Source organism: Fukomys damarensis, unplaced genomic scaffold (genome assembly GCF_012274545.1).
Source record: "Fukomys damarensis isolate Sample0158 unplaced genomic scaffold, DMR_v1.0_HiC HiC_scaffold_17, whole genome shotgun sequence".
In the NCBI taxonomy this organism is placed as follows: Eukaryota; Metazoa; Chordata; class Mammalia; order Rodentia; family Bathyergidae; genus Fukomys; species Fukomys damarensis.
In genome coordinates this window covers 13,685,427-13,711,778 of record NW_022900929.1, presented here as the reverse complement: position 1 = coordinate 13,711,778, position 26,352 = coordinate 13,685,427, and the positions used below count along the sequence as shown (strand labels likewise).

General features: G+C 42.0%; 1 protein-coding gene across 4 annotated transcripts in view; it reads left to right on the top strand.

Moving 5' to 3' along the window:
• The window catches only part of Gli3 (GLI family zinc finger 3), a 296,986-nt gene that overhangs the window by 257,939 nt on the left and 12,695 nt on the right, over nucleotides 1-26,352 (top strand). For all 4 annotated transcript variants that reach the window (XM_010610855.3, XM_010610854.3, XM_010610856.3 and 1 more), the window contains 2 exons: nucleotides 23,912-24,061; nucleotides 25,450-25,614. In XM_010610855.3, coding sequence (XP_010609157.1) covers nucleotides 23,912-24,061; nucleotides 25,450-25,614 — 315 coding nt within the window. The remainder of the gene's footprint in view (nucleotides 1-23,911; nucleotides 24,062-25,449; nucleotides 25,615-26,352) is intronic.

The following is a 26,352-nucleotide window of genomic DNA, read 5'->3' as shown; positions in this document are numbered from 1 at the left end:
CTTTATTTGTGGGTGTTTTGCTACATTTTCCTTATTTTTACCATATTCAATTTGAAGGTAAACATTGTGTTTTAAATGTTAATATGTTTGCCTATGCATTTGTTAAATGCATACTGTTTAATTTCTCATTATAGAAAAATGGTTTCCATACCTTATCATCCAAATGGACTCTTTCCCTTTTAGCCTCTGCATAATGTAAAATAGTGATTACTGATGGTTGGGAAGGCTAGGCGAAGGATGCTGATTCTGATCACTAAATGCATATGGATGCCTTGAAATATCACACTGAAATAAGGGTAATAAGGGAAAAGAAAAAATGTGAGATAATGAAAAGATGAAAATAAAGTGTTTGTAGATGGGGAGGGGAGGAGGGATGAAGGGAGGGCAGAGGTAAGGGGAAAAAATGAGAATCAAGACTTGTCATGTAGAGGTACATGATCCCAACAATGAATGTAACTGTACTGTATCCCTAAAATGTACCAATAAACTCAATTAAAGCTGAAAAAAAAATTCGTAAGGCCAAAGAGGTGACCCCATATCAATAATAATAATAATAATAATAATAATAACAATAAAAATAATAATAATAGCAATAGTTTCAAATACAAAAAGGAGACTAAATCTATAAACCTAAAACAGGACTTCCAAAATGTTGCATTTTAAAAACATTTTTTCTTTTTATTATTTCAACAAATATTTGAGCCTTTATTATGTGACTTGCTATGGTTTTGAATACCTTGGATATATCAATGAAGAAAACAGCTACAATGATTTGCCTAGGGGGGGCTTACATTCTATTAGGAGTAAACCTCAAAGAATAAACACAACACATATTCCAAAAAAAAAAAGAAGTGAAGAGATGGGAAAAAATTATCTCCCTCCTCTTTTCTACCTACATTTGTCACTTCAATTATAGATTAAATTCTTACTTTTACCATGGGAGTCCTGCTTGTGTTTTGTATGTTTACTTTTATAACAGCCCTTTTCACTTTTTCAGATGTTTGCTTGTTCGTTTGACATCGTCTCACGCAATGGCTTCTCTTTTTTCTGAAATCTTCTTTCTCCCTCTTTCTGTCCACAGAAAAACTTAAAAGTGCTGCCTTCCCACATTAGTAGAAACTTCAGTGAGTCAAGAATTTTTGTGGGAAAAAACTTCATTTTGCTCTTACATCATATAATCTCATGTTTCTAAAACGTTTTCTTCAGAACACTGGCTCTGTAGCATGTTGCTCGGTGTGATAAACGGAGAAAAGAAAGTCGATCATTTCTTGCTGCAGGATTTCTCTGGGCCTTTTAGATATCACTGTGTCCTGTGGCTCTTGGAAAGGAGGATGTGGTGAACCTGGCCTCTGAGAATCCTGTGATTCCAGAATCACATTTCTGATTAGCATGTGGCAAAATCGTCTTGGGCTTTCCTCTTTGAAAGGAAACTTCCATAATTTAGTTCTCTTCTTTTGTCTTGAAAATTTTTCATGATGTCAAATATGTCCCCGCCTTTTGACATGGAGCTCACGTCTGGTTTATGCTAAGAAAGCTTAATTTTGCCTCTTTTTTTTTTTTTTTTTTTTTTCTTTTGAGACACATCTGGCCTTCACTCTGCACCTTGATCTGATCTGATTGATTTCCTTGTTGCCCATTCTACTCCCTCTTACTGCTGTCCAGCTTAAACCTGCTTCCTCTTTCCTTCAGCCTCCACCTACCTGCTTCTCCTCTACTTTGCTTTTGCTGTGAGGTTTATTGTTGTTTGATTGTTTTCTTTTCATCTCTTTTGTAGATTTGTGGCTTCTTTTATTTGAGAACGATAGACATGTTGCTACTTTTTTCTAATCATTTTCCAATTTATTGCTTATAAGCTCTGATATTACTGAGTGTCTGGCAGCCCTTTGCTGCTCTTCAGCTAGAAAAGGGTATTCATGGACACCCTGTGAGATGGGTGTTTGGGGCAGCTGCCTACATGGAAGGTTGTGCTACTGGTCCTATTTGGTGGTGGCAGATTTATCATCTGAACTCACAAATTTTTTTTCCCCTCAGTACTGCAGGTTGAACCCAAGACCTTTTCATTAAAGCTATGACCCAGCTCTTTTTTTTTCTTGCTTTCTATTTTGAAACAGGGTCTCACTAAGTCACTAACTTGCCCAGGCTGGACTTTGAACTTATGACCTCCTGCCTCAGCCTCCCAGAATGCTGGGATTATAAGTGTGTACCACCATGTCAGGCTTATTAGTTCATACTTACTAATTTATTTAACGTTACCTTTGTAGAGTTTTGGATTCCAATTAACATAGTAAAAAGAATTATAAAGTGGTAAGAGGCCTATATTGAAAAAAAATCTCCCTCTTTTCATTGTCTCACTTCTGCGTATTTCTTACTTTCTTGTGCAAATTACCTGCTCATAGTATCCATATCTTTCTGGAATAATTCCTTTATGGCTGCACAAGGGAAAATGAACATTAATTCTGTCCTTCCTTCCCTGTTATACCAGAAAAGCTTCCTTTCTGTGCTCTCTGTGGTTAGCACTAGAAGCAGAGGTGTGTGCTTGCCCTGGCCTGAGCCGGTTTCTGTGACTGGCAGGCGTAGAGGAAGCTCCTTTCCTATTCCCATCTAGGTAGGGCAGCATTCTCGACTCAGTTCTTGCTGGTGCACTGTGTCCCTGTGAAGGTCCCTGGACGTGGGGTTTTCCGCAGCAAGGCTGAACAAGGCGCACATGTATTGCCGAGCCTCCCTTCTTGGTGTTGCTACAGAGCTGTAGGGCTCGGGGTGCTCCATGGACAGGGAAGTGATGTGACCCATTAGAAACCTCTGTGGATCGGGCCGGGGATTTAGCTCAGCGGTTTGGTGGCCTGCCTTGCAAGCACAAAGACCCAAGTTCAATCCCCGGTACCAAAAAAGAACAACAACAACAAGAAACCTCTATGGCATTGACACTGCCACCAGTCTGACCCAGAAGAGTAGAATCAGCAGTGGGTCCTCTCACTAAATGGGCTATGGACTCTTTTGGAGTCTGTCAAATGCCCGTGTCACCAGCTGTGCATTGGACACCTGTGGCAGGACCCCGTCCATATCCATTGGCAGAGATGGCAGGAGGTGGACTGGTTCTTCATCATAGCTTCAGAACAATGGATGTGGGTCCTTTGGAGACACCATGCCTCGAATATGGAGAACAGGGGACCCCATGAAGGCAAGAAGAGCTACTATAGATAGAAGACTTTCAAGGAGTTATAGCTAACAGGAATGGACATTTGCCTAATGTGGTCATTGCAGTCTTAGGACCCGGAGCCAATGTGATGCAGTTCTGGTAATCACAGCCCGTTCTGTCTCTGTGGAAGACTGTGAGACCTGGCGTAGATGTTATGTTTCTAGAATGTCACATGACCTAGTGATCATGTGCAGCTGCTGCTTGACTTAGTGACACATCAGTCTGCAGTGTGAGCTTTCAGAGCTGCTATTCTGCCTCTTGAAGGCAGCTCTCGGAGGTCATTTTCATGTTAATGCAGGTGGTTCCAGTAATTTTCCACGATCACTTTTGCCATCCGAGTTGACACTAACTTCCTGTCATGCAGATTTGCCCAGTGGAAAGTGAAGAATATGGCTTAGTGCCATCTCTCCAACAAGAAACCCCACTCATTTCCTTAGGAATAGAAGAATGATTTCCCTTGCATATTAAGGAAATTTCTGACTCTTCAAGTAGTTCAGTACTAAATGTAGAAAACCTTGGATTTTTCACTTGAACAAGATTTAAATTCACGTCTTCATCTCGCCCTTAGAGACTCTAAGGCTATATGAAAGAAAATACAGAAAAGCAAATAGGACATTGAAGTAGTTTAAGGTGAAAAATAATACTTTCAGCAGAAGAGAAAGAACAACATAATCAAAAAGGATAGTTCGTATTTACTTCCTAGCTTTGCCTAACTAAAAGAAGTATTCTGACTGTTGATGTCCAAAGTTAGTGGATAGCTTCATGAGTAATGTAGAGATGAAAATATCCATAGTTTAAGCATTAAGTCTAATGTGTAAGTCTACTCTGTACAGAGCCAGTATTATGTTAACACCGCCAGAGTCTCTGCCAGTAATACTAAGTACTCTATTGAAATACTTTAATTCAGTAGGTTACCTTCTTGCTAAAAGCAATGACATCTGTACTTTGCAGTGTGAGGAGAGGTGTTGAAGTTCAAAATGAAATTTATTTCTGGAGCTTTAAAGAAAGGAAAAATTATATAACTGGTGGCCATGGACCAGGGTCAGTTCATGATTCATTACCTACTTGGGTGACATAACCCAGGTCCTGACAGCGTAAACCTCAGGTTTGAATGGATTTTACAGATTTTCTAGACACACCAGATAAGAAGAGCTATTTTTAAAAAAAATATGTCTAAAGAAGATACAGTGTTCTCCGACAACATACCTGGAATGTGTGCTCGTGGTGTGAGTACCTTAGAAGAGGTGCCACACAGAGATTCCTTCCTCCATCTCTGTTTACTTGTAAAATAAATGAAGTCAGCACTTGGCTCCTCTAATCCCATGTGACCAGGTCTGTCATTCCCGTTTCCAAGCATTACCTTAAAAATGAACTGGTAGAACCAGCTTAATGGCAACGCGTGAGCAAAAAGACTCCTAATCCTTGTCCCCCACAAAATTTTTTTAAATTAAAAAAAAATTATAACAGCTCTGTATTCAGCAGGAGTGCAAGAGATGTCTGCTCCTTAGAGCTCAAGATTCCCTCTGAATTATAGCAAGGAAACACCAGAGTTAGAGTTACGTCGAGGACGTCTTTTCAGTGGACCTGCATGGATGGACAGCCTCGTGCTGGCTACGGTGAAAGACGAGGAAGCAGATTATTGGATCGCTTTCTGTATTCCTGTTGTTCCACTGCACTATGGTTCTTCACACCTGCTGTGTGGAAGTCAAGCTGAGGGCCCTTGGGAGACCTGGCTAATGAGATGAAGTCCCTCTCTTCAGGAAGCTGTCTAGAAGGGATTAGAGCGGTGTTCATGCAAAACAAGTCTAAGTGGAATGCAGAGCAGCAGGCATCACTGAAGAAATTCTAACTTCCTTAACATCCAGTTACCACACCAGCTCATTCTTTCATACTAAATTTGTTTCATTATACACCCCCCACCCCCACCACTCTTGTCTTAGGATACAAAGAGCATTAGTGGCTCTTGTACTCAGATCTGGAATGATCGTTGGATTCTGCCCACATTGCCAGTAGCATTCATTTTCATAAAATGTTGAAATAGACCTAGGTCATAGGCAAACTGAGTGTGAAAGAGCCAGCTTGCAGAGCTGACAAAATCCAGCCACCACAGAGTGACTTTTAAGGATAATGTAAAATTCTTTCCATCAGTAATGTTACAGGCCTAAAAAAAAAGTAGGCGAACTTCTCTCAAAAAATCAAATTTCTATATCAACCTTCCAACACATCATCCAGAGACACCAGCATTTCCTGGAAGATTCCTAGGGTTAGATCATATCATGTATGGAAACATCCAAGAAAGAAACTAAAGCCCTGGTTACAGGAATATATACTTTATATAGTTGTAAAAGGAAAATGCTGAACGCGCACACCACTCAAAACTGAGGCTATGGGAATGTCTCTCCCAGCGCCTTTCCTGTATAATGAAATAAAAATCCCAGTTCTTCTGCCCGTTGTTTTATAGCCACCTTGAGTTGCACAGGAAATCGGAGGAATTCTAAAACACGGCCTCAGAGAGCCCCCTTTTGCCTTACCACACTTGCCACATACAGATGTATCAAATCAAATCAGAACAAGATGTGATCTTACTGAGAAAGAATCCCTATAATATCAGGTTTCCTCCCCCTGAATGTTCCCCCGAGCATGCATAAAATCATGGAGACCTAAAGTGGAATATTGAAGAGAGCCTTTAAGGCCAAAAAAGCAAGCTGCATCTACCTTCCTTGTATCATATTATATGTACATATTACAATTATGTCAGCGATTAAAAGCATTGTCATGCCACATTAGGACCTGTTTTCATGTTTAGGATTTAGACAACTTGCCCCTACTCCTCTTCGGATTCCTTTTATGTCCTGCGGGCAAATCCTTTCTCTCGGGTCAGGAATGTAATAAGGTAGGTTTTTCTCTCTCTGAGATATTGTGTCTGTCTTGCTGTGTTTAAACCAAGGCAGAAAGCTCTTCAGAGCAAAACACAGTATTTTCTTTGTATATGAGCCAGCAGTTGACTAACCCGCAGGGAATTCTCTGGGTTGAGCATTTTAAAGGTAAAGCTTGGGTAGATTTGTGAGGCTGATGTTCCGCAAAGATCCCCCAGGGAACTGGATTAGCTGTGGCCCTGAGAAGAGAGGCCTTCTCTCCTCTCATGTGGTCTCTTCTCTCATGTGGTCTTGCAGGGGGGAATAAGTGTTCTAACCAACAGGTTCTAAGTGATAAAAGAATTCAGGGAAGTCACCCAGCTTATTGTAATAATAACGGTTCAAGACCAAAATAAAGAGGAATTGCAGTTTGTGTAAATGGATGTGTATGTAAGTGAAAGGCATTTAACTACCATAAAGGAATTTCCTAAGCACAAAAGTTCCTGCCCATCAGATGCATGAAGTCTCAACACATCTGTCCTGGGAGTTGAACCACAGGGCCCAGGCCCCATAAACAGCAAATACCACACTTGAACCCCAGAGGAAATTCTCTTAGACCCAGTGATTTTTTCCGGACCACCATTGCCAACCAAAGATAATGTATTTAACCCTTGTAAATTTGGTTCTTGGTTTTAATAGTACCCCAGATTCTGGGACCCTGGGTGCGTGTGTGTGTGTGTGTGTGTGTGTGTGTGTGTGTGTGTGTGTGTGTGTCTGCCCCTGCATGGATGCTGTATTCCTCAGTTTTCTGTTATTATAATGACGTACGAGAGGCAGCCCACTTTATTAGGAAAAGAGGTTTATTTGGCTCACAGTTTGGGTAGATGGAACTCCACACAGCATTGCACAGTTCCAGAGAGGGTCCCCAAGACTGCATCACCTCATTTTGGAGGTACATGTGTATCTATCTATGTCCTGTGCTCCCTTCCTCTCCTTCTAAAGCCAATAGGACTCACTCGTGGAGGCTCTCTGTAGTGATCAAATCAACTAGAATCACTTTCCAAAGTCCCAACTTTGAAACATCATAGTTTCCATCCTGTGAATACTGTTAATTATATGACTTTGGGGATTAAACTTTTCCATGAGTTGGGGGGTTGTATTCAAACCACAGCGGATGGATGTATATGGGACCCTCCTCCCTTCCTTCTTTGCTTTCTTCCTTTCTTTCTATGGGTACACATTACCCTGTCCTGTCTGTGCTTTTTCTGTACTGTTTTATTAAGAGGGACTCAGAAATTTTTTCTTCTGGCAAGCCCTTTGACTCAAAGGTAAAGACTCACTTGATCTTGAATTTACCATATTTTCTTCTCAGTCTTATCTCTGTGATAGGTGAAAAGTTGGTTTCTATCCTTATCAGAGTCATGAAACCACGGTGCCTTCCTGAAATTTTGAGCCTCTCTGAGCACCAGCAAACCCTTCTGTGGGGGATAAAGTACCAGCAGGAATCAGCTAAGGGAAGATGTTCCACAGTAGGTCCGGCAGAATTGAGGCTGAGCAAAAACTGAGTGTGAGTGCAGCCTGCATCGCCGGGAAGAGAGGAAGCAGGAATGTTAACAGCACTGATCCATCATGGATGGTAAGGTCCTGGGTCCAGGTGACCCAGTACCAGGGTGCCCATCTCCACTGTTCCTGACAAACTATTGTCTTGGTGCTTACACTGTGATTGTGTTGCCTGAAGGTTGTAATATAGTAATATCATTTTGCAGCAAAATTAAATAACAAATAACCCACTTTTACTTTAAATATCTAGGTGACAATGTTTAGACCAAACGTTGCCTTTGGGTTACCTTCAGTCTGGTGTATTTTGTCATGCATTACTTTTTCCCTGGAGAGTGCTGAAATTCATAAACTTTTAACCAGTTTCTGTGGTATCATAACCACACTATATTAATATTGTGTTCATATGCAATGTGGAGACCATTATGAAAGCCACAGATATTTTGGAAGCAAATGCTTGAAGGGTCAAAGAAAAGCCTTAAATGAAACTTTTTAAAAGTTGAATGTTTATGCTCTATACACCGGCCAAATATTCCTAAGAAAGTGTGCTTATAAAAGTAAGTTTTATGTAATCAGGTCCTAAATTAAAAACATATTTTAGGAATAAATTAGCACTTCTTGAGGAATAAATTTGGTGAGGAGGTAAAAGGCAAAGCAAAACACAAACAACCAAAAAAGAAATGGCTTAAATTCAAGAGAAGTCCCTCTTCCCCAAGAGTGATTTCATCAAGTGAAGAAAAGTGCTTCCTGTAGGGCAGGCTGTCTGCCCAATTCTCCTTCGTAAGGAGCACAAATCATTCTGCGTTCACACACATTAGCGCATGCACGAGCACATACACATCCTTATTTGTTTTTTCAGATTGCCAAGATTCAACCTGTGTTTCTCTGTAAAATGCCTTCCTTCTGTATTTCTCCAAGGGAAACCCTATAGGCCAACCTTGCTTCCTTGTTTTGGTCTCTTCAAACACTTTAGTCATGGTAGGGGGCAAAATTTCCATTACATTAATGAGATTTCCACAAGCAGATTAAAGAGGAAATATGCCCTTCAGTCCTTTCTTACTTAACAGCATTGCACTGGGAAGAAATTTCTGTATAAACCATCCACAAGAACAATAGCCAGGGGGCAAAATTCCAGTGAGATAGAGTGTAGCCTAATCACAAGAAAGTTGCTCTTTTTTTTCCTGCCCTTCATCTGAAGCTTTATTGAATTATTTCAAGAGAAATCTATTGTAAAATGTCAGATTATTTGTTTTCTGCAGCCAGGGATGTAAGACCGTAAGTTAGGATTGCCATTTCAACGCTGGAGCCTTATTCTAAGTCGTGTCAACCGTGTTACGGTGGACAAAAATAAATTTTACAATTTATAATGAATAGGAGCCAACTAAGATAACTCTGAATTATGTCATTACTAACTCTAAAGTTCAATCTACAATTGCAGCAGAAAAGAAGGCTCTCTTGAATGGACCCCAGTGGCGTCTGTGACGCTGGGTTGATCAGACTGTTGGAAGCAGAACGATCACAGGCAGTTGCCTTTCTTCCCTGTGGCTTCTTGTTCTCCAGGCACAAATCTGAGACAGGTAGCAGAACGGAAGTGTATCATGCTCTCAGACCATACTGGCACCAAACTTGGTACCTCTAGCACACATTTCTAATAACATATTCCTCCAACAAACGGATATTTATTTATTTATTGGTACCGGGGATTGAACTCGGGTCCCTGCGCTTGCAAGGCAGGCCACCGAACCGCTGAGCTAAATCCCCGGCCCCCAACAAACATTTATTGAGTTCCTCCTATATGCTGAGTATTGGTCCATACACTGGGAACACATCATGAAACAGGGTTGATAAAAAGCCCCGCTTTTGTGAAATTTATATTCTAATGGGGGTCAGGGAAGCAGGAAATAAATATTCAGCAATTTTTGTCAGTATGTTTTGATATGTTCGAAGTGATGAGGGTCACAGAGAAAAAGAGAACAGCAGGTTAGAGGGATTGGTCTATAAATGGAATCTTCAGGATCAAGTGGGGTGATAGCCTCAATAATGAGGAGATGTCTAAAGAAGGACATGAAGGAGGTCAAGTTGCCTTAGCTTAGTGACTTTCATCCTCAGTGTGACTCAGGTGATCCAAGTGTCTGCTACTGGGGACTTCCACATTTCCCAGCCTTGGCTGGGGGCACTTTTCTTTATGGCATTAGCTCTGATCTTCCTTGATGGAAAATCAGATAAGTCTCCCGGTCTGTCCCCTCCGGGTCCCTCTCATTCCACATCCTTTCTTTCTGGATGCTGTGTTACAGTTGATCTCTCTGCTCCACTTCTGCAAAATGCATGCCTGTTATATGGACTGAATTTTGCACTCAGCTTGGGAGAAACAGAGTTATCACCATAGCAAACAGCTTAAAAATGGAGATCTATGGATTTGTCTACAGTTTCTTGCCCCCTTCTGGCATGGACATGCCAAATGAGCCACCCTCTCTTCTTAAGCCCACATTCTCCACCATCTTGCTAGACATTTGCTCTCTTTCCTATCTGACTCCTCAAAACTCATGGAAATGGAAGGCTACTAGGGCAGAGAACTTAACCTCTCCATTCCTGAACGTCTTCCGTGGCTGCTATGCCAGAGGCTCCACCAGATATTCCCCGTGGGATGATGTGACCCTCTACAAGGCTGCTTTCTCTCTCCTTTGTTCTCTATTTACCTTTTTGTATCAGTATACTCATCCTTTCCAATTGCTAGTCCTCTTTATCCACTGTACAGTGTCCATAAGTCAAGGATTTTCAAATTGAATTTTCTGAATTTGTTATTCATTGTAAATGCTGGCATGGGGAGAGGGACCAAAGTTAACACAGGGTAGGGAAGAGAAGGAATGGGATCATACTCTTTCTTCAGCTAAGTCCTCCTTAGATGCTTACATTTTTTTAATCATGCTATGGGCATCAAACCTAGAGCCTTATGCACATTGGGCATGTGCCCCACCACTGAGCTACACCCCCACCCCAAATTCTCAAATCATTATGTCCACGCTATATTCTCCACTGGATCTCTTTACAGAGATGTCCTAGTGGCATCTCTTGTGTCTTGTCCTGTACAAAAACAGAACTCCCCCTAGTTCTGTCTGGCCTTCAGTGCTGTTATTGCTTAAGAATCCTTCAAGCCAAAAATTTCAGAGTCTCTTACTACTCCTCCTTCCTCTGAGTCCTCATGCACATATTATTCCAAAATGTCTCTCAAATCTGGGTCTGCTCTCCATCCTCATGGCCACTGCCCTGGTGTGAGCCCACAGCTCTCTTAGATGACTACTGTGGCTCCCTCAATGGATTTCTCTATCTTTGCTTGGCTCCTCTGTGACACAACTAGAATTCTCATTTTCATAGGCTCTGATCTCATCACTGCCTTGCTTAAAGCCATCTCTTGATTGCCTGGAATCTGGGTGCCGTAGAGTACATGCAGTATTCCTTGGAGCTTCCTCAGCCTGTGTGTGTAGCACCCGTCCTATACATGTGCACACACACGCACACACACACACAGAGTCTCTCTCACCCTTCACTTGGTGTCTTTTGTCAATACATATGGTGTTTCTTCATTCTGACCCTCTTTATCTTTTTTCCCTCTTTCTACAGTACACTTCTCTCTTCCTTCTGGATTTAGCTCAGGTCCTTGATTGATGAAGCCTTCCCTTCTTCCCTCTTTCAATAATATCTATCCCATTGTATTTTGACTACTTGTTTATTTTGACTCTTATCTTGGGCACAGTGTCTTACTTATATTTGCTTTGTCCACCAATACACAAGTAATTTGTCTCAACAGCAAAATTCCGAACTTGCGCTCTTACTACTCTTACAGTGGTCTAGGAAATTACAAAGTAGTTGTGGCATGATATTATTAATGTTTACTCATGCTGTATAAGAAATTTATTCCTGTGTACTTAGATGTATCAGCAACAGCAGATATAGACATATAGGAAGGTATGGCACACCATGGTACCTGATGAGTAAGAGTTGGTTGGAAAATAGTAGAGTTAATACTTCTCCATGTTGAAAAGCTTGCTATAGCAAAGATGTCCCCTGGTTCCCCTCCCATCTCGATTTGGTACAACCAAACCGAACAGCCCAGGGCAGTGGACCTACGAGTTCCCGTGATGTAAAGACACCAGAGAAGAAAGCAAGCTATGCATTGCCCCAAGTAGCACACTGTTTCATTGCAAAGCAAAGGTGACCATGATGGGAAGGCTAATTTTTAAACAATATTCCTTTCTCCATTCTGGAAGCCAGTCTTGGATAAGATTCAGTGGACATGTCTCACACAGTCTTGCCTCTCCAGGGTTTGGTGCAGTAAATGGCACAGCCTGAATGAGCTCTGAGTTCACAGTGAATGAATGAGTCAGCTCATCAAGGACTGTGGGCAGATTTCCAAGTGGATAATTTTGCCTGCTTGCTTGCCTCCTTCTATTTTTCTAGTCATTCTTGAAATCGGTCTGTGTTTCTATCAGCAGTCACTACCCTCCTTTTTATACACACACACGCGTGCACACACACACACACACTCACTCACGTGATCCCTTATAACTGCTGAAAGAAGCTTTTCCCAGTGATTTTTGTGTAAGGCCGGCTTTTAGCAACATAATTGGCAGAAGATCTTCAGGGAGAGGCATGGCCAGGGATGTAGTTTAAACTGTGGTTGGTACCAGGTTATCTTTTCTGCCTCCTGCCTTCAAAGGAAATATTTTTGACTTTTCTCCAAATATTAAAAATACGTTATCCAAATCAATTTGAAATCTAGATGCATTCTATTACATGTAATTATTTTAACAAGTATTTTAGTCATCAAAAGTATGATATCAAAGTACAGTGGTACTTTGATTCGTGAACTTAATTTGTTTTATGATTTAGGGGAAGATAATACATTTGTGTTTGTGTGGGAAAGATGGCCACAGTTGTGCTTGTGTGGGAAGATGGCCACAGCTGTGTTTGTCACCCAATGTGGAGTTTGTGAATGCAAGCAAAATTTGGTCGAATGCTTTTGTTTGAGAACCGAAATGTTTGTGAACCAAGGTGTTTCTGTATGGAAACCAGGATGCAAGTTCAAGGACTAATTGCGGTAATGTTCAGAATCAGGATTTAGTAACAGGGAGGAAGGATGGTTGCTTTTATAAAGAAGTAAAGACAAAGAGCTCCTATTGCAAGTGAGATATCATTTTCCATTCACATTTAGATTTTGAAATCTCTCACCACACTGTATGTTCAGGCCTTTTACAAAGAGTAATATCTATGTGTGCAGCCACCCTGTGGAATACTGAGATTATAAAAATTAGGAAGTCATTAAAGGCTAACATTTTGTGTACCTTCAGATCACGGAACTCTTGAGTGTCTTGGATTTCAAACAGGAAAAAATTGTATTTATGTTTATTATCAGGAAGACTTAAAATCTTCCTCGTTCTCTTTAGGGATAGTAATTGCATATGTCTGCACGTGCGCATGTGTGTGTGTGTGTGTGTGTGTGTGTATTAAACACCTTTAAGTTAGAAGTCCAACATGTGCTATTATATTTATATCATCCAACCTACCTTTCAAAGTTTTATTTACAAAGTAAGAATGTTTTCAACAGTAAATTGAAGAAAGTAACTGCAGTAAAGACACCGGCACACAGGAAAACTGTCTGTTAACCCTCTTTTCTGCTCCTGGCAGAAATCCAAATGTACAACGTTGGAAGATTTTAATGCTCTGGGACACAGTCTGGCTTCTGAAATCTTTCCCTTGGAGATATGTGCAAAATTGCTAAGGATGGTAATGCTTTCCAGATATGCTGGATTTGTGGGAATGATCCACACATAGGAATGACGAATCCATTTGGTCCTTGGGAGAGGTTGGGTTTTATGGCCACTTTCCTGGCCCCACTGGGCTGGCCATTCCTTTAGCTGAGTGTAGGAGCCAGCTGAGGGGCAGGAAGTAGCCTTGTCAGGCATCTCCTTTCTAGTTAGCCCCCAGACCAGGAACCTTGGTGCCATCTCATTATCCATATTGGTTCATGACAAGGAGATGAAATAGGATTTTTGCAGATTGGATTTGCAAATTATTTGATTCCATTACTGTGCAGTTAAAATTATATTGCATGTCTGTGTTTTCTTTTGCTTCTTATTTCTGGAATTTTTACTTGCTTAACTCTGTGTGTCTTTCTTTTTTGGTAACTGAGCCACCAGTTCGTTTGCTTAAGAAGAGTTTGTGTTCGTCATTTTGGCTCAAGACAAGTTCGTAAATAAAGGGATAGAATGATAAAAAATTAAATATGCCCAGTCACTTGTAGAAATGATGTCAACTTTTTAAAAATATATTTTACATGTCTATGTAAAATTTCAGTGGATTTTTGTACTGGTCCTTCCAGAAAAAAGAACTCTGAAATTGTCTTTAACAGTCATCTAATTAAACTGTATGAGAACTCTTAAAGGGAAAAGCCACATGTGTGTTTTACTAAAATAATAATCAGAAAACAAAACTGTAAGAGAAAAAGCATTTTTATAATCTCTACAGGGAATCAGAAGCCCTTATTGTACTTTCAAGCATCAAACGGTTTTCTTTTTACCTAAGTAACATAACTAACATGAACAAGTACTAGTAGTATCTGCTTTTTGCTTCTTAAAAATTTCAAAAACTAAAATGGTATTAAATTGTAGGCCATCCTAATGTTGTCAGTACACTTGTTATTCTACCTGGATCAGATCCTAAAACACAAGCACTCCACTCCTTGGGGTGGAGGAGTGGGACCAGATAGATAAATCATACATTTACTTCGAATTACTTTATAATTCAAAGTAACAGCAAATGGAAATATACATTCTAAATTCAGTGATTGAATTTTGCATGAGTTTTAGTGACTTTTAGAATATATCATGGAACAGAAACTGTCGTGTGTGTGTGTGTGAGAATTATGATTAACATGTAACCCTTATGCTTCCAAAAGTCACTTGTCCCGCCCAGGCCCCCCCCCTTATTCTTTCTGAAGAAGGAGAGATGCCCTTTTGGGGAAGCTCACATCCCAGATCCTGTTTCAACCACTTTTCCTGTTCTTCCTAGAGCCTCTTCAGATCACCAAGTACACATTTGTGGGTTTGGGGGAGAAAGATGTAACACCTTTGAGATACAAAACATATAGCATGGAATTCATCTATTCAAAGTATACAACAGTTTGGTGTATTTGATCCATCCCTGGATTTGTACAACCATCACGATTAAGTCTACATTTTGTCACCCCAAGAAGAAGGCCTATGTCCTTCAGGTGTAATTCCCTAATTTTTCCATTCACCCACAATGATAAGTAACCGTTAGTTAATTTGCTTTCCTTTTCTATAGATTTACCCATTCTGAGCATTAATATAAATACCTCGTATTTGTCCTTTTTTGATTGGCTTCTTCTACTTAGCATGTTGTTGGGGTCTGTCCATGGTATGACATGAGTATGTACTTCATTCATTTTAAGATGCTGTTGTTTCTAAATGTGAGTGATGATAGATTCAGCTTAACGTGGTTGGTTAGGGAGATGAGGGGTTGGCAGTTTTATTTTAAGTTGGTTAATTTCTGTTCTCTAAATTCTGCATTATACAGCCTTCCATTCAAACAAGACATTTGTCTTGTTAAAGAACTTTGTCATTCTTACACATAAAAGAAAATAATCCTGTTACACTTTTGTGTCTAGAATTCAGATAGCTATCAGAGAGGCTCCACTTGCTTATTTGTAATGAAGAAGTCTTTTTTTTTTTGTTTTTCTCTTAATGTGCAAATTGGACATAGAAAATCATTTTCTTTTTATAAAGAAAATGCTATTTTTGTACCCAGAAGTCGAGTCCCTTTGATGTATTTCTGAATGATTTTATAGTCACATCAAAAAAGCTGAAGAATGCTTCAGTATTTTTATTAACCAGCTTTAACTAAAGCCGTCATTCTGTGAAGTCTCTGGGAAGATCCCTCCCACAGCAAGCTGCTATTGCTTTTTAAATAATCTGTTAGGAAGATTGATGGGCGCCACCGAAACGAATTGAAATTATTTTATTTATCTAAAATTAAAGTGCATTTTGAGATATAAGTCCTATTTCAGTCCTGGTAGTCTGTGATTCTTGCTTTTTTTTTTTTTTTTTTTTTTTTTTTTTTCCTTCCTATTTCTGTCTAGTGAAACCTTTAGGAATCCAATCACAGTATGTGCCTAATATAATCCATGTCATGACAGTTGTAAAACTCTTTTTTAAAATGTGGTGTGTATCAAGTGATACGCAAAACAAGAAGGTATAAGCCTTATTTCAAATGGAAAATATCGAGGGATTCTTATGGAGAGGTTTCTTTTAGGTAAAATATTTCAACTTTAATGTTTTAATGTAAATTAAATTCAGTAGATTCTGAATAATTTTTCTCTGTGTCTTGTCTTAATGCCAAAATAGAAAGCTTTCCTAACACTGCTTCACCAGACCCTAGAAGTTTCAAGTGATTGTTTTCTGTTAAATGTATTCGCTTACCCAAGCCCCATTTAGGAGATAAGTGTGTGGCAATGTAAAAAGATTCAGAAAAAAAAAATCAAACATACCCAGTTTGACATGTTGAGAAAGAACTATTCCTCTTTTATTTCCTCCCTTTAGAAAATATGATCATGGTATCAAATGATGGCCTGTTAAAGGAATCCTGATACACAGAAGAATAGCCTTGGTGCGACTCAGTGACAGGCAGAGTGGAGAGCAAGCATTTCAACCTCAGCCAGTACCCCTAAACCAATGAACCTCAGGCCCATTGGCTTGGATATTTATATGTGAAAGGCACTACTCTCTGGCTTTATTTACTTTTCTATTAAAGCAACAAAACTCAGTGGGTGGGGGTAATTTGCATTCACGCATTCTTACATACCTCAGTACTATTCTAAGGACCAGAATTCTTGCCTTCACTTGTACTTTGTGCTATGAAAAACTTGGCTGCGTACTTTGTAGTTGCCTTTTGAGTTGGTGGGAAAGTTCTGTGCTTTTGGACAAGCAGTAGCTGTGTAATGTACAAGGTATGACTGAAAAACACTGTGAATGTTTAAAGTTTTAAACGTAATTACATTAAAAGACACACTGACATTGAATCACCCTCAGTTTCTTCCCCCTCTCTTCAAATACACTTACCCTATTGACCTTTTTGCCCCTTTCTGAGGCAGTGCTGCAAGTCCTCTTTCCTGAGTGTCTTTAGTTCTGCTGTCCTGGCTGCCTCAATGTCCTGAATCGATTCAAAATCTTTACCTTTCATAGTCATTTTAACTGTGGGGAAAAGCCAGAAGTCCCACTATGCCACATCCAGCATATAAGGTGCAAGAAGATGCAGGTAGTGTTTTACGAGCCTACCTTCCTCTTGGATGGCACTTGGTAGCTGCAGTCATGGAATTTTTTTTTTTAATTCCACCTCATAGAGATACTCACAAAAGAAGGTTTCCAGAAATGCTTCAGAAAGTGGCAGAAATGATGGGATAAAAATATCTTCAAAGCAAGGGGTAGTATTTTAAGGGAGATTCACAACAATGTGTCTTTCACCGTAATTATTTTTTTAAAATGAAAGCATTTGCTGTATATGTCCCTGATACATTATATATGCACAGGGAAGCTGAAAAGAAACTGTGGGATATTGTGTTTCCTGTTCATTCTTCTCAGGTGCATTTAAATGTGTGGTTCTCTGGATGGTCCTGGAGGGAGTTTGCCTTCTTGATCTAGGCATCAGGCAGAAGTCAGGGGTGAGCACACTTGGGAGGCAGCCAATGCTTATGGGTTAGTGAATTACCCAAGGTAAGAGTCCGGACACAGATGAGCAGCACGTTGGAGCTACACTGGAAGGAAGGAAGTCACTTAGACTAGAAGCTGCTTCCTGATTCAGGTTTCAGAGGCTGTGTGTTCCGAGTGGGAAGCGAGAGTCTGGCCAAGGGAGAGTGAGGCGGAGAGGCGGAAAGAAAGCAGAAGTGAGTTTCCAGGCTGCGTGAGCCGCTTGAATAGCAGCTTTATTTACTGCGCTGTGGGCAGGGAGCATGGAAGGACGTCGTGCGTGCGTCTTGTCTGACGGTTAGGAAAGCCGCCTGCTCTGAGCTCATGGTGAAATAACGCAGCAAGAAGAAAAGACCCTGATTAGCTCAGTGAAGTCCATTGTGGGCTTTCATTCTGCAGCTTGTGAAAGAAGAGCACCACTCTCGCTTCTCCTGCCCCTCTCCAAGCTGCCAAGGTTGACAATCAAGCCCCTGCTTTCCAAAGAGAACCCCTTTACATAGTCATTCCCCCGCCTCCTCGACTGCCAAGCCCACTGGAGCTTTCTGCCGCCTTCCTCAGCGTGCCCTGAGCCTGGCAGCAGTTGGAAGACATGCCAAAGCAGGGTCTTGGCTCCTTTTGCTGCACACACGATCACAGTTGGGAAATAACTTGGTTTACTCTGGTTTGCTTCGGCGGCCATCCATTTCTGGAGGCAAATGCTTACAGGTTCAGGGAGCATCGTAGGTGACTCGGCCTTTACAGGGGAACTGCTGCTCCCCGGTGTCCCTGTCCTCTTTATTCGCACAGGGAGACTTCTGAGTGGCCCCATGAGTTACCATACAACACTGTAATTTATGCCATCTATCTCTTTCTGGCTCTCAGGGCCTCTGGCAAATTGCATGTCTTTGTGTTGGATTAGTTTAGAATTTAATCATGTGTTATTTTCCCACCAGTTCAATTATTTATGTATTTGATTAACATTTTCACTGTTAGTGAGTTAAATTTTCGTGAAACCACAAACTCAGGCCTGTTGAGTTGTGGGGCCAACTTTGTATAGGACCAGTCTGCTGAATGTGAGAAATTCACTGTGTATTACTCTTTTCAGCTACCTTGGATTTTGGTGAGAAGAGTGTTTTCCACCCAGCTCTGAAAATGATGTAGACAGTGGGGTATCTGACCTAACTCCCTTCCCCTTTTAACCCAGGTTCCTGATTTTTATTCCTTTCTAGGGCTGTTTCTTTTCTCTTTTTTTTTGCAATATAGCTCCTCCTGATTTCAGCTTCTCAGGTTCAAGAGCTAACCTGACAAACATTAGTGCAAGAGCTAAGTGAAATCAGTTAGCCTGGAGATGAACCACATCTAGCCCTCTGTTTGCTTTTGTACAACCCCTGAGCTTGGCCATGAGCTGAGGATAGTTTTTATGCCTTTAAGCCATTTTTTTTTAATTTTAAGGAATGCTTTATGACATGAAAACTTTCCATATCTAAATGAATAGCTACCCTTGTTGATTTACATACTGTCTACAGCTGTCAACAGAGATCTTTGGACCACAGAGCCTAAATATTTACTGTACTGTCTCATACAGAAAATATTGACCCTACGGAGCCTGCTCAGGTGATCTCTCTGAGAAGCCCAAGCAGGTTTTTTAAAGCGAAGCATATATTTACGACATGTAGATAATGTTAAGTCTCTGATTTCTTGGGATTTTAATTTTCACTTGGGAATATAAGTTAGAAACACACTTAAACCACCTACATAGTCAGAAAGATGGGGCAGTAAAGATAAGCAGGATGGACCCTGTCTCACCCTTCCACTGCCCTACAATTTCCTTTACGGAAAAATTCCTGGTGACCTCAGTGTGTTTGAATTCAAGACTTTCGAAAAATGATGAAAGGGCATCAGTTGGGATTCAAGGCCACTCTAACAGCATGAAAAGGAAAAGTCCCATGATGGTACCCTTGCTGAAAGGGAAGCTGCTTTGACTGTCCAGTACAGATCTCTCCCCCTTTCCCCACATGCAGAGGGTTCCCTGTATCAGAGGCCCACAAGAGGTAGACAAAGCTCAGTGAGGTATAAATGTGAAGTGCTTTGGATCTCTGCCCAACTGTCCTCAGGAGCAGCTGCCCATTCTCCCTTCCAACCCACTGGCAGATTCCAAGACCTCCCAGCACTTGTGTTGCTAAAGGGAGTCCAGTTTAGGCCTCTAATGTCATGTTCAATCCACAGCCTGTCCCTTCCTATCACCCAGGAGGGAGGAAGTCTTTTCTCCTACACTCGCCTGAAGGAGCCAGGTCTCAGTGGGTCCTGAACGCCTCTCCCTTCCCTAGAGGCCAGCTCTCCCACTTTGTTGTACCTCACAGGAGGGCAAGGCCAGGGTCTCTTACCTCACCCGACATTACTGGCGCCTCCCCATGTTGCAGTTCTCCTCAGGAGCACCAGGTCCCCTGAGGTCCTCCATCATGGGAATAGGCATTCAAGGGTGGGCTTTCTAGAAGCTGTGATTGAAAAACCCAGTGAAGGTTGAAGTTTTTTAAAATGTGTATTGCAGTAAAAGACATATTACCATTAAATCACCCTCAAAATACTCTCCTTGCTTTGCAAAAAGTGTATCCTATGGTTCTTGCCAGTTTCCGAAGCTTTTCCGGAAGTCCTCTTTCGTGTATATTGTCAGTTATGCTCCTGTGGCTGCCTTGATGTTCTGAATAGATTCAAAATGTTTCCCTTTAATGGTCCTTGGCTCTTTGTGGGACAGCCAGAAGTTGCACAGTGGCAAATCCGGTGAACAAGGTGGATGAGAGCACACCCCCGTGTCTTTAGGAACCTGCCTTGCTGTTGGATGGCACTTGGCAGTCCATTCACTGAATTTTTGATCCTACCTTGTAAAGACACTCAGGAAAGAGGACTTTCAGAATTGCTTCAGAAAGTGCCAAGAAAGGTGGGATCGCTGTGTTCAAAGTGAGAGGAGGTATTCTGAGTGGGATTCATGACAATTTGTCTTTTACTGTAATAAATATTTATGTAAACACTCACCATGTGTTTCCAAGGCACCTGTGATGCTGGGTAGCAGTGGCCCCAGACTTCACTGCAGGGCACCTTGCCCAGAATGCTGCACTTCGGGTGACCCCTGGCAAGCTGGCCCAAAACCGGCCACCTCAGCAGCAGGGTCCATGGGACTTGTGAGAAGTGAGTGCCTTCTCACCACACCCAAGCAGTGGCAGAGCTTGCAGCCTCCAGGTCTGCCTGGCCAGTTCTCTCCAGCCATGTGTGGGCCTCACACTGTCCTCAGCACCACCCGTTGTCCGTCTGCAAATGAGTCCCTTTGTCTCCACTCCCACCTTAGTGACACCTGTAGGGTCTCCATTCAGCTTCCCAGTAGGTCGGTTGTGCTTTTAAGTGCAGGTTCATTTGTGAAGCCACCCTGGGTCCTGAGACTCTATCCTGACTCAGGAGCCTCTGCTATATACCTCTTTATAAAACCCATGATTTCCCTTCACAATGATTATCACAGCTATAATTGTACAGCAATTCTAGTCATTATCTGTTTTCCCCCAGTGGGCCGGAATTTCCTTAGGGCCGGAATTGTGCCCGTCTTACTCCCTCCTGCAGGACCTGGTGAGGGTATGGCTCAGCACATTCTCAGAAACGCTTTGGAGAAGAAGAAATTTTGCAACTGAGTGAAGTGGGACAGGCCTGTAACTCCAGAAATCTGAGAGGCTGCGGCAGGAGGATGGAAGGTTTGAGCCCAGCCAGGGCAGCATAGTGACTTAGCCAGACCTTCTCTCAAAACTGAAAGTTAAAAGGTGAGAGAGAGAAAGATTAGGGAAGTATACCAGTATGCAGGACCTGGGTTCGATCCCCAGTACAAGAGAGAAAGAAGACTGAGAAAGAGGACAGAGGAACAAACGTTTCAATTGAGTGCATTTTTGTTGCATCTAGCAAGAGCAGGCTGATATTCGGGTAGCTTTAGAATAGTTTTTGAATTCTTGAGTGTTTACTACTTCAAAATAGTGAAGTACTTACTATGGGTTAAATTTTTATTGTTTAGGTAGGTGAAATGAAGTTGCATCAGGGATAAAACCGTCCAGTGTAGTTTCTGTTGCCCAGTGAAAGTTTACTCTGCTACATGGGTCAAATAAGTTCAACAAATATTTGTTGAGTATCTGCAAAGAACCAGAAAGCTCTTGCTGAGAATAGGAAATTAAAGACATCTACGGTGAAAAGACTTCTAGGAGTTGGCTCAGCACAAATTGTGATTCTGTTTTCCAATTTCCTTTTTTTTTTTCCTTCTTTCTCCCATCTTTCCTTCCTCCTCCCTGCGTTTCTGCCTGCCCACTTGCCTGCCTGCCTTTCTTCTCTTTCATGAGTAACTACCCAAGGACCCAGTATATTTACTTCCAGTGAGATCGACTCAAGAGCAAGTTTAAGGGAGTAGTTTTATGCCATAATTCGTTTTTCTCCCTGCAAAAGAGAATCCATAGAAGTCCTCCCACTGTGTGAACTTAATTTCAAAGCCAGGGCTTCAGGACCCATTTAGGACTACAGGGAGCATCTGAGACCCCAGGGCACTGGCCATAACGCTGTACCGGAAGGACAGACTTAAAGATAGCATGCTATCCCTGCTCAGCACATCTGTTCTCTTTACAGATGTGTGTGCACCGCCATGGCTTTTAAGAAGCACTGATTCATGGAGCAGTTGGTTGTGACAGGGACTAGCTACAAGGTTGCCGTACACTAACGTACCTGAGTGATTCTTTCAGTGGCCCTGTGGTTTATGCTTCCTATGGGATCACTGGGGTTGTGGTTGCCCTGCTTCTGTAATATGCCAACCACTGTTTTCTGTTCATCCAGCTTTCTGAAAGCCTTTCAAGGAGAGGAAAGAGAATGATAATTTGTTTTCTTTGCTCTCACCCAGTTTTAAGCTCCAGAAACAGCACCAAAAAAAGAAAAAAAAAAAACCAAAAACAAAAAAAAACACCTTACTTTTGTATAAACTTCTTTTCCTGAAGCAGTCAGCCACCTAGTGGAAAAAGCGGGAAAAGGAGGCTCTGATGGTAGAATTTTGCCCGTGGGTCCTGGAGGACCCCTCCCTCAGGAGCCAGAGTCTTAGCTGGCAAGTAATTAGATGTTTTGTCACTGCCTCGGAATGCAGAGAACCAAAGGGAGCGTTCAGTGACTGAACGGTTTTTTTAAATTAATGTGTTTCTGTGTGTGTTTGAGAAAGTTCTCCTGACTGCCTTAAATTAAGGCAAACATAATGCAGGATTACCAGAGAATCAAAACAGGATATAAATCTCCCTGACAGTCAAGAACTGGACATTTAAATAGTGTCCTCGGCTTACTGAGATTGACCTGCTTGTGATCCAGAGGGCCGCCCTCCTCTTCCCCTGCACTCTGGGTATCCCCTGTCGGCCATTAGGAAGACACTTGTCATGTTCATCCAGGAAACCAGGTACAGTGCTGTTCTAAAGCCCCAAACTGAAGAACAATTTGAGAATGTTCAGCTTCATTCTAAAATCTGAATTAATAGGATGTTCAATCTAGAAATGACTTTAGAAACTAGGGAACTCCTTCCTTGTTTTTTTGTTTGTTTGCTTCTTATTTTTGTTTTCTGCTTATTAGGACTGAGGATTGAACCTGGGGCCTTCCCTCTAAGCTACGGCCCCAGCCCTGTTTTCTTTTTCTTTTTCTTTCTTTCTTTCTTTTTTTTTTGGTTTCCTATACTGGGGATCAAACTTGGGTCCTTGGTCTTGTGAGGCAGGTGGCAGAACCACTGAGCTAAATCCCCGGCCCCTATTTTCTTTTTAATTTTGAGACCAGATCTCCTTAAGTCACCAAGTTGCCCAGGCTGGGCTGAAACTTGTCATCCTTAGCTTCCCAGAGTCCTGGGATTACTGGCATGCATCTCCAAGCCTGGCTGCATTCCTTTATTTTGTGCAAGAAAAGAACAAAAGCCCTGAGAGGCTAGATTGCCTGTTGACTAGATCACTTGCTGGTGCAGCTTACTTCTTGTCTTTGGTAGCTAGCTCTTCTGTCTATGATTCTTATCAAGAGAAAATTACTCCAAGCCTGAACTACCACTTAATTTGAAAGGTGCTCTCAGTTTTCTTATTGCTTATAGATTTATGTGTGCGTACATGTGCACTGTGAGTGTGAGAGTTGCAGAACACTTTTGCCATCCTTTACCCGTGATCCTCTCCACACCTGCGTGGCAGATGAGAATTAACAGAGGCCTAGAGAAGTCAAAAACGGCTCACTTTATTTCACGATTAGCTGGTTGCAAACGTAAGAGTTGAACGTGGCTCTTCCAATGTCCATTGTGGTACTTTTTCTGGAACATCAGGCTTCCTCTCCGTAGTGTCATATGACTCTTGCTGGCCAGGAGATATGCAAACCCTGTCAGCAAGAGAAAAATTTGTCCAGGCAGTCTACTAACTACAGTTTCTACAAATCTAGACTTTGGTCAGGTATTCATAGAATCATTATGACTTAAGATTAGGCCGTGTATTTTAGTTCCTTCCCTTGCCTGTGAAATGGAGTAATCTTTCCCTCCCTTCTCCCAACCCCAGCATATCAATAATGACCATATCCATGGCGAGAAGAAGGAGTTTGTGTGCCGGTGGCTCGATTGCTCCAGGGAGCAGAAACCCTTCAAAGCCCAGTACATGTTGGTGGTGCATATGAGGAGACATACGGGCGAGAAGCCTCACAAATGCACTGTGAGTACAAACGTGGGGCACCGGCCCTGGGGTCCCCTGGCACCACTCATGGGTGTCGGATTTCACCTGTGGGTCCTTTCTTGTGCACTCCAGGGTCATGAGTTTAGGGCAAGCATGGTGGATGGAGGCCATAAGGATGGAGTGCAGTCTAGTCGTAGACGCCCTTGTTTTTTAGCTTAACCTAGTCAGACCGGACGACCCTGCGAGAGTGGTGAGTAGACAGACAGCAGGTGACTGGCCCCGGGCTACCAACCTCGCCCCAGCTCCGAAGCGCATTGCAGTGGAGGATCCAGAAGGCAGAGGGATGTGCCAGCCTCCTGCTTCTGTTTGTTGACTTTTTAAAAACCTGACTTCTGCGCAGGTCGAGCACCCCCAGTTAAAGAAGTCCAGCCAAACATGGTGGTGAAGGCTTATAGAATCCCAACACTTTGGAGGCTAAGGCAGGAGGATCAAAAGTTTGAGCTTAGCTTGAGTAACTCAGTCACTCAAAAAAAATAATAAATAAAGGTTGGAGATGTGGGATGTAGCTCAGCGTAAGGCTGTGGGTTTGATTCTCATTGCAAAAAAAGAAAAAAGAAAAGAAAAAAGAAAGAAAGAAAAGCTGCAAAATCTGAGACTTTTGAATGCTGACCTGATTCTACAAGTGGAAAGTTCCACAAAAGGTACCATGTGACAGAGTACAGTCAAAAATATTACATGAAATTACTCTTAAGCTATGTATATAAGGTATATAGGAAACATAAAGGCATTTCATGATTAGACTTGGGCTCCATCCCAGGGATATCTCATTATACATATGTAAACTATCCCAAAATTTTTAAAAAAAATTCAAGATGCTTCTGACCCCAGATGTTTTGAGGAAGGAACTCAACCCGAGTCTACACATGAAGCTTTCCTTTCCAGCCTGCCGAAGGGGCCAGGGTTGCCAGAGGCTGAGCCTTCTCCCAGCTAGGTGCCCACAAGGCACCCTGGGCACTGCTTGGCCCTGGTACTTTACATCTTAAAGCCCCTTCACAAATGTGATCAAATCCCCTGTCTTTGTATGGACACAAAGCCATATTAATGAACTTTGTGCTGAATCTGAAATCAGTGGGAATTCGAGGCGATCAATGAGCAGATAATGAAACCCATTGTCCACAATGAGTGAACTATTAAAAAAAAAAAAAACTTCAGGACTTTTACTGGCACTGAAAAATGCTTTATCTTGAACGGCCCAAGCCCCATCTGAATCCCAATTCATGCAGAGTTTAGTGGAGTTTTTGTTCAGTGGTTTTCAAAAGCTGCTGACCCTTTCGATGTGAGGTTTTTATGTCCTTGGATGGCGGGTTAGGCTAAGTGGTGGCAGGGGCTATTGTGTGGAGTAATCCAGATTTACCTGTTGTCCACAGTTTGAAGGTTGCACAAAAGCCTACTCGAGACTAGAAAACTTGAAAACACACTTGAGATCTCACACTGGAGAGAAACCGTATGTCTGTGAGCATGAAGGATGCAACAAGGCATTCTCAAATGCCTCCGATCGCGCCAAGCACCAAAACAGAACACATTCCAACGAGGTAAGCATCCTCCCGGGGCAGTGTCCCTGGAAAGGCAGGGATGTTCTGTTTTTTTATTTTGTTGGCCATTTTCCACAATGAGTGGGCTCTGACCCTGCAGGTAAAAGCTTGAGCCTCAGAGGGGGGTGCTGAAAATTAGGCTTCCTTTGGAGAGTAATTCAGATGAAAAGGGAATTTCCTGAAACTCCCCGTGAACTTGGTTTCGTGTTATTGGGAAGCGCCACCTATTGGTCAGAAGGGGCGAGTACTGACTTAGAATCCTATCCACTTAACACTGCCCAGGAGAGCATAAACTCAAGTGCAGGCTCGGTGGACAGCCACAGTACACTGGCAGGTGTCAGCTCACTCAGAAACACCCTTCTGTATTTGATTTTGCCGAGCAGCGTCTTCACAGGCATTATATCAGGAGTTTTTAACGGAGCAATCAGCCATGGAGTAAAAAAGCACTTCCAGACATTCTACATTCTAGAGGTCCTTGGAGGATATTCTAGAAACCCAGTTAATTACTGAAGATAATCTGTGGAGGAAAGCTTCCTGGTAGTGAATGGTTTCTGTGGTGTTGCTGTTATGTTGAAGCCACACAAATTGCAGGGAAGTGTAAGAATGAAAATAATTCCCAATTCATTTTGCTTATACTTATTTTGCTTCCAGACTCCCAACTTCTTGCATGTCTGGCTCCAGAGCTGGCTTGTCTGGAAAGCCTTCACTTGAGTGAATCAAGAAAGTAACACCAAGGGT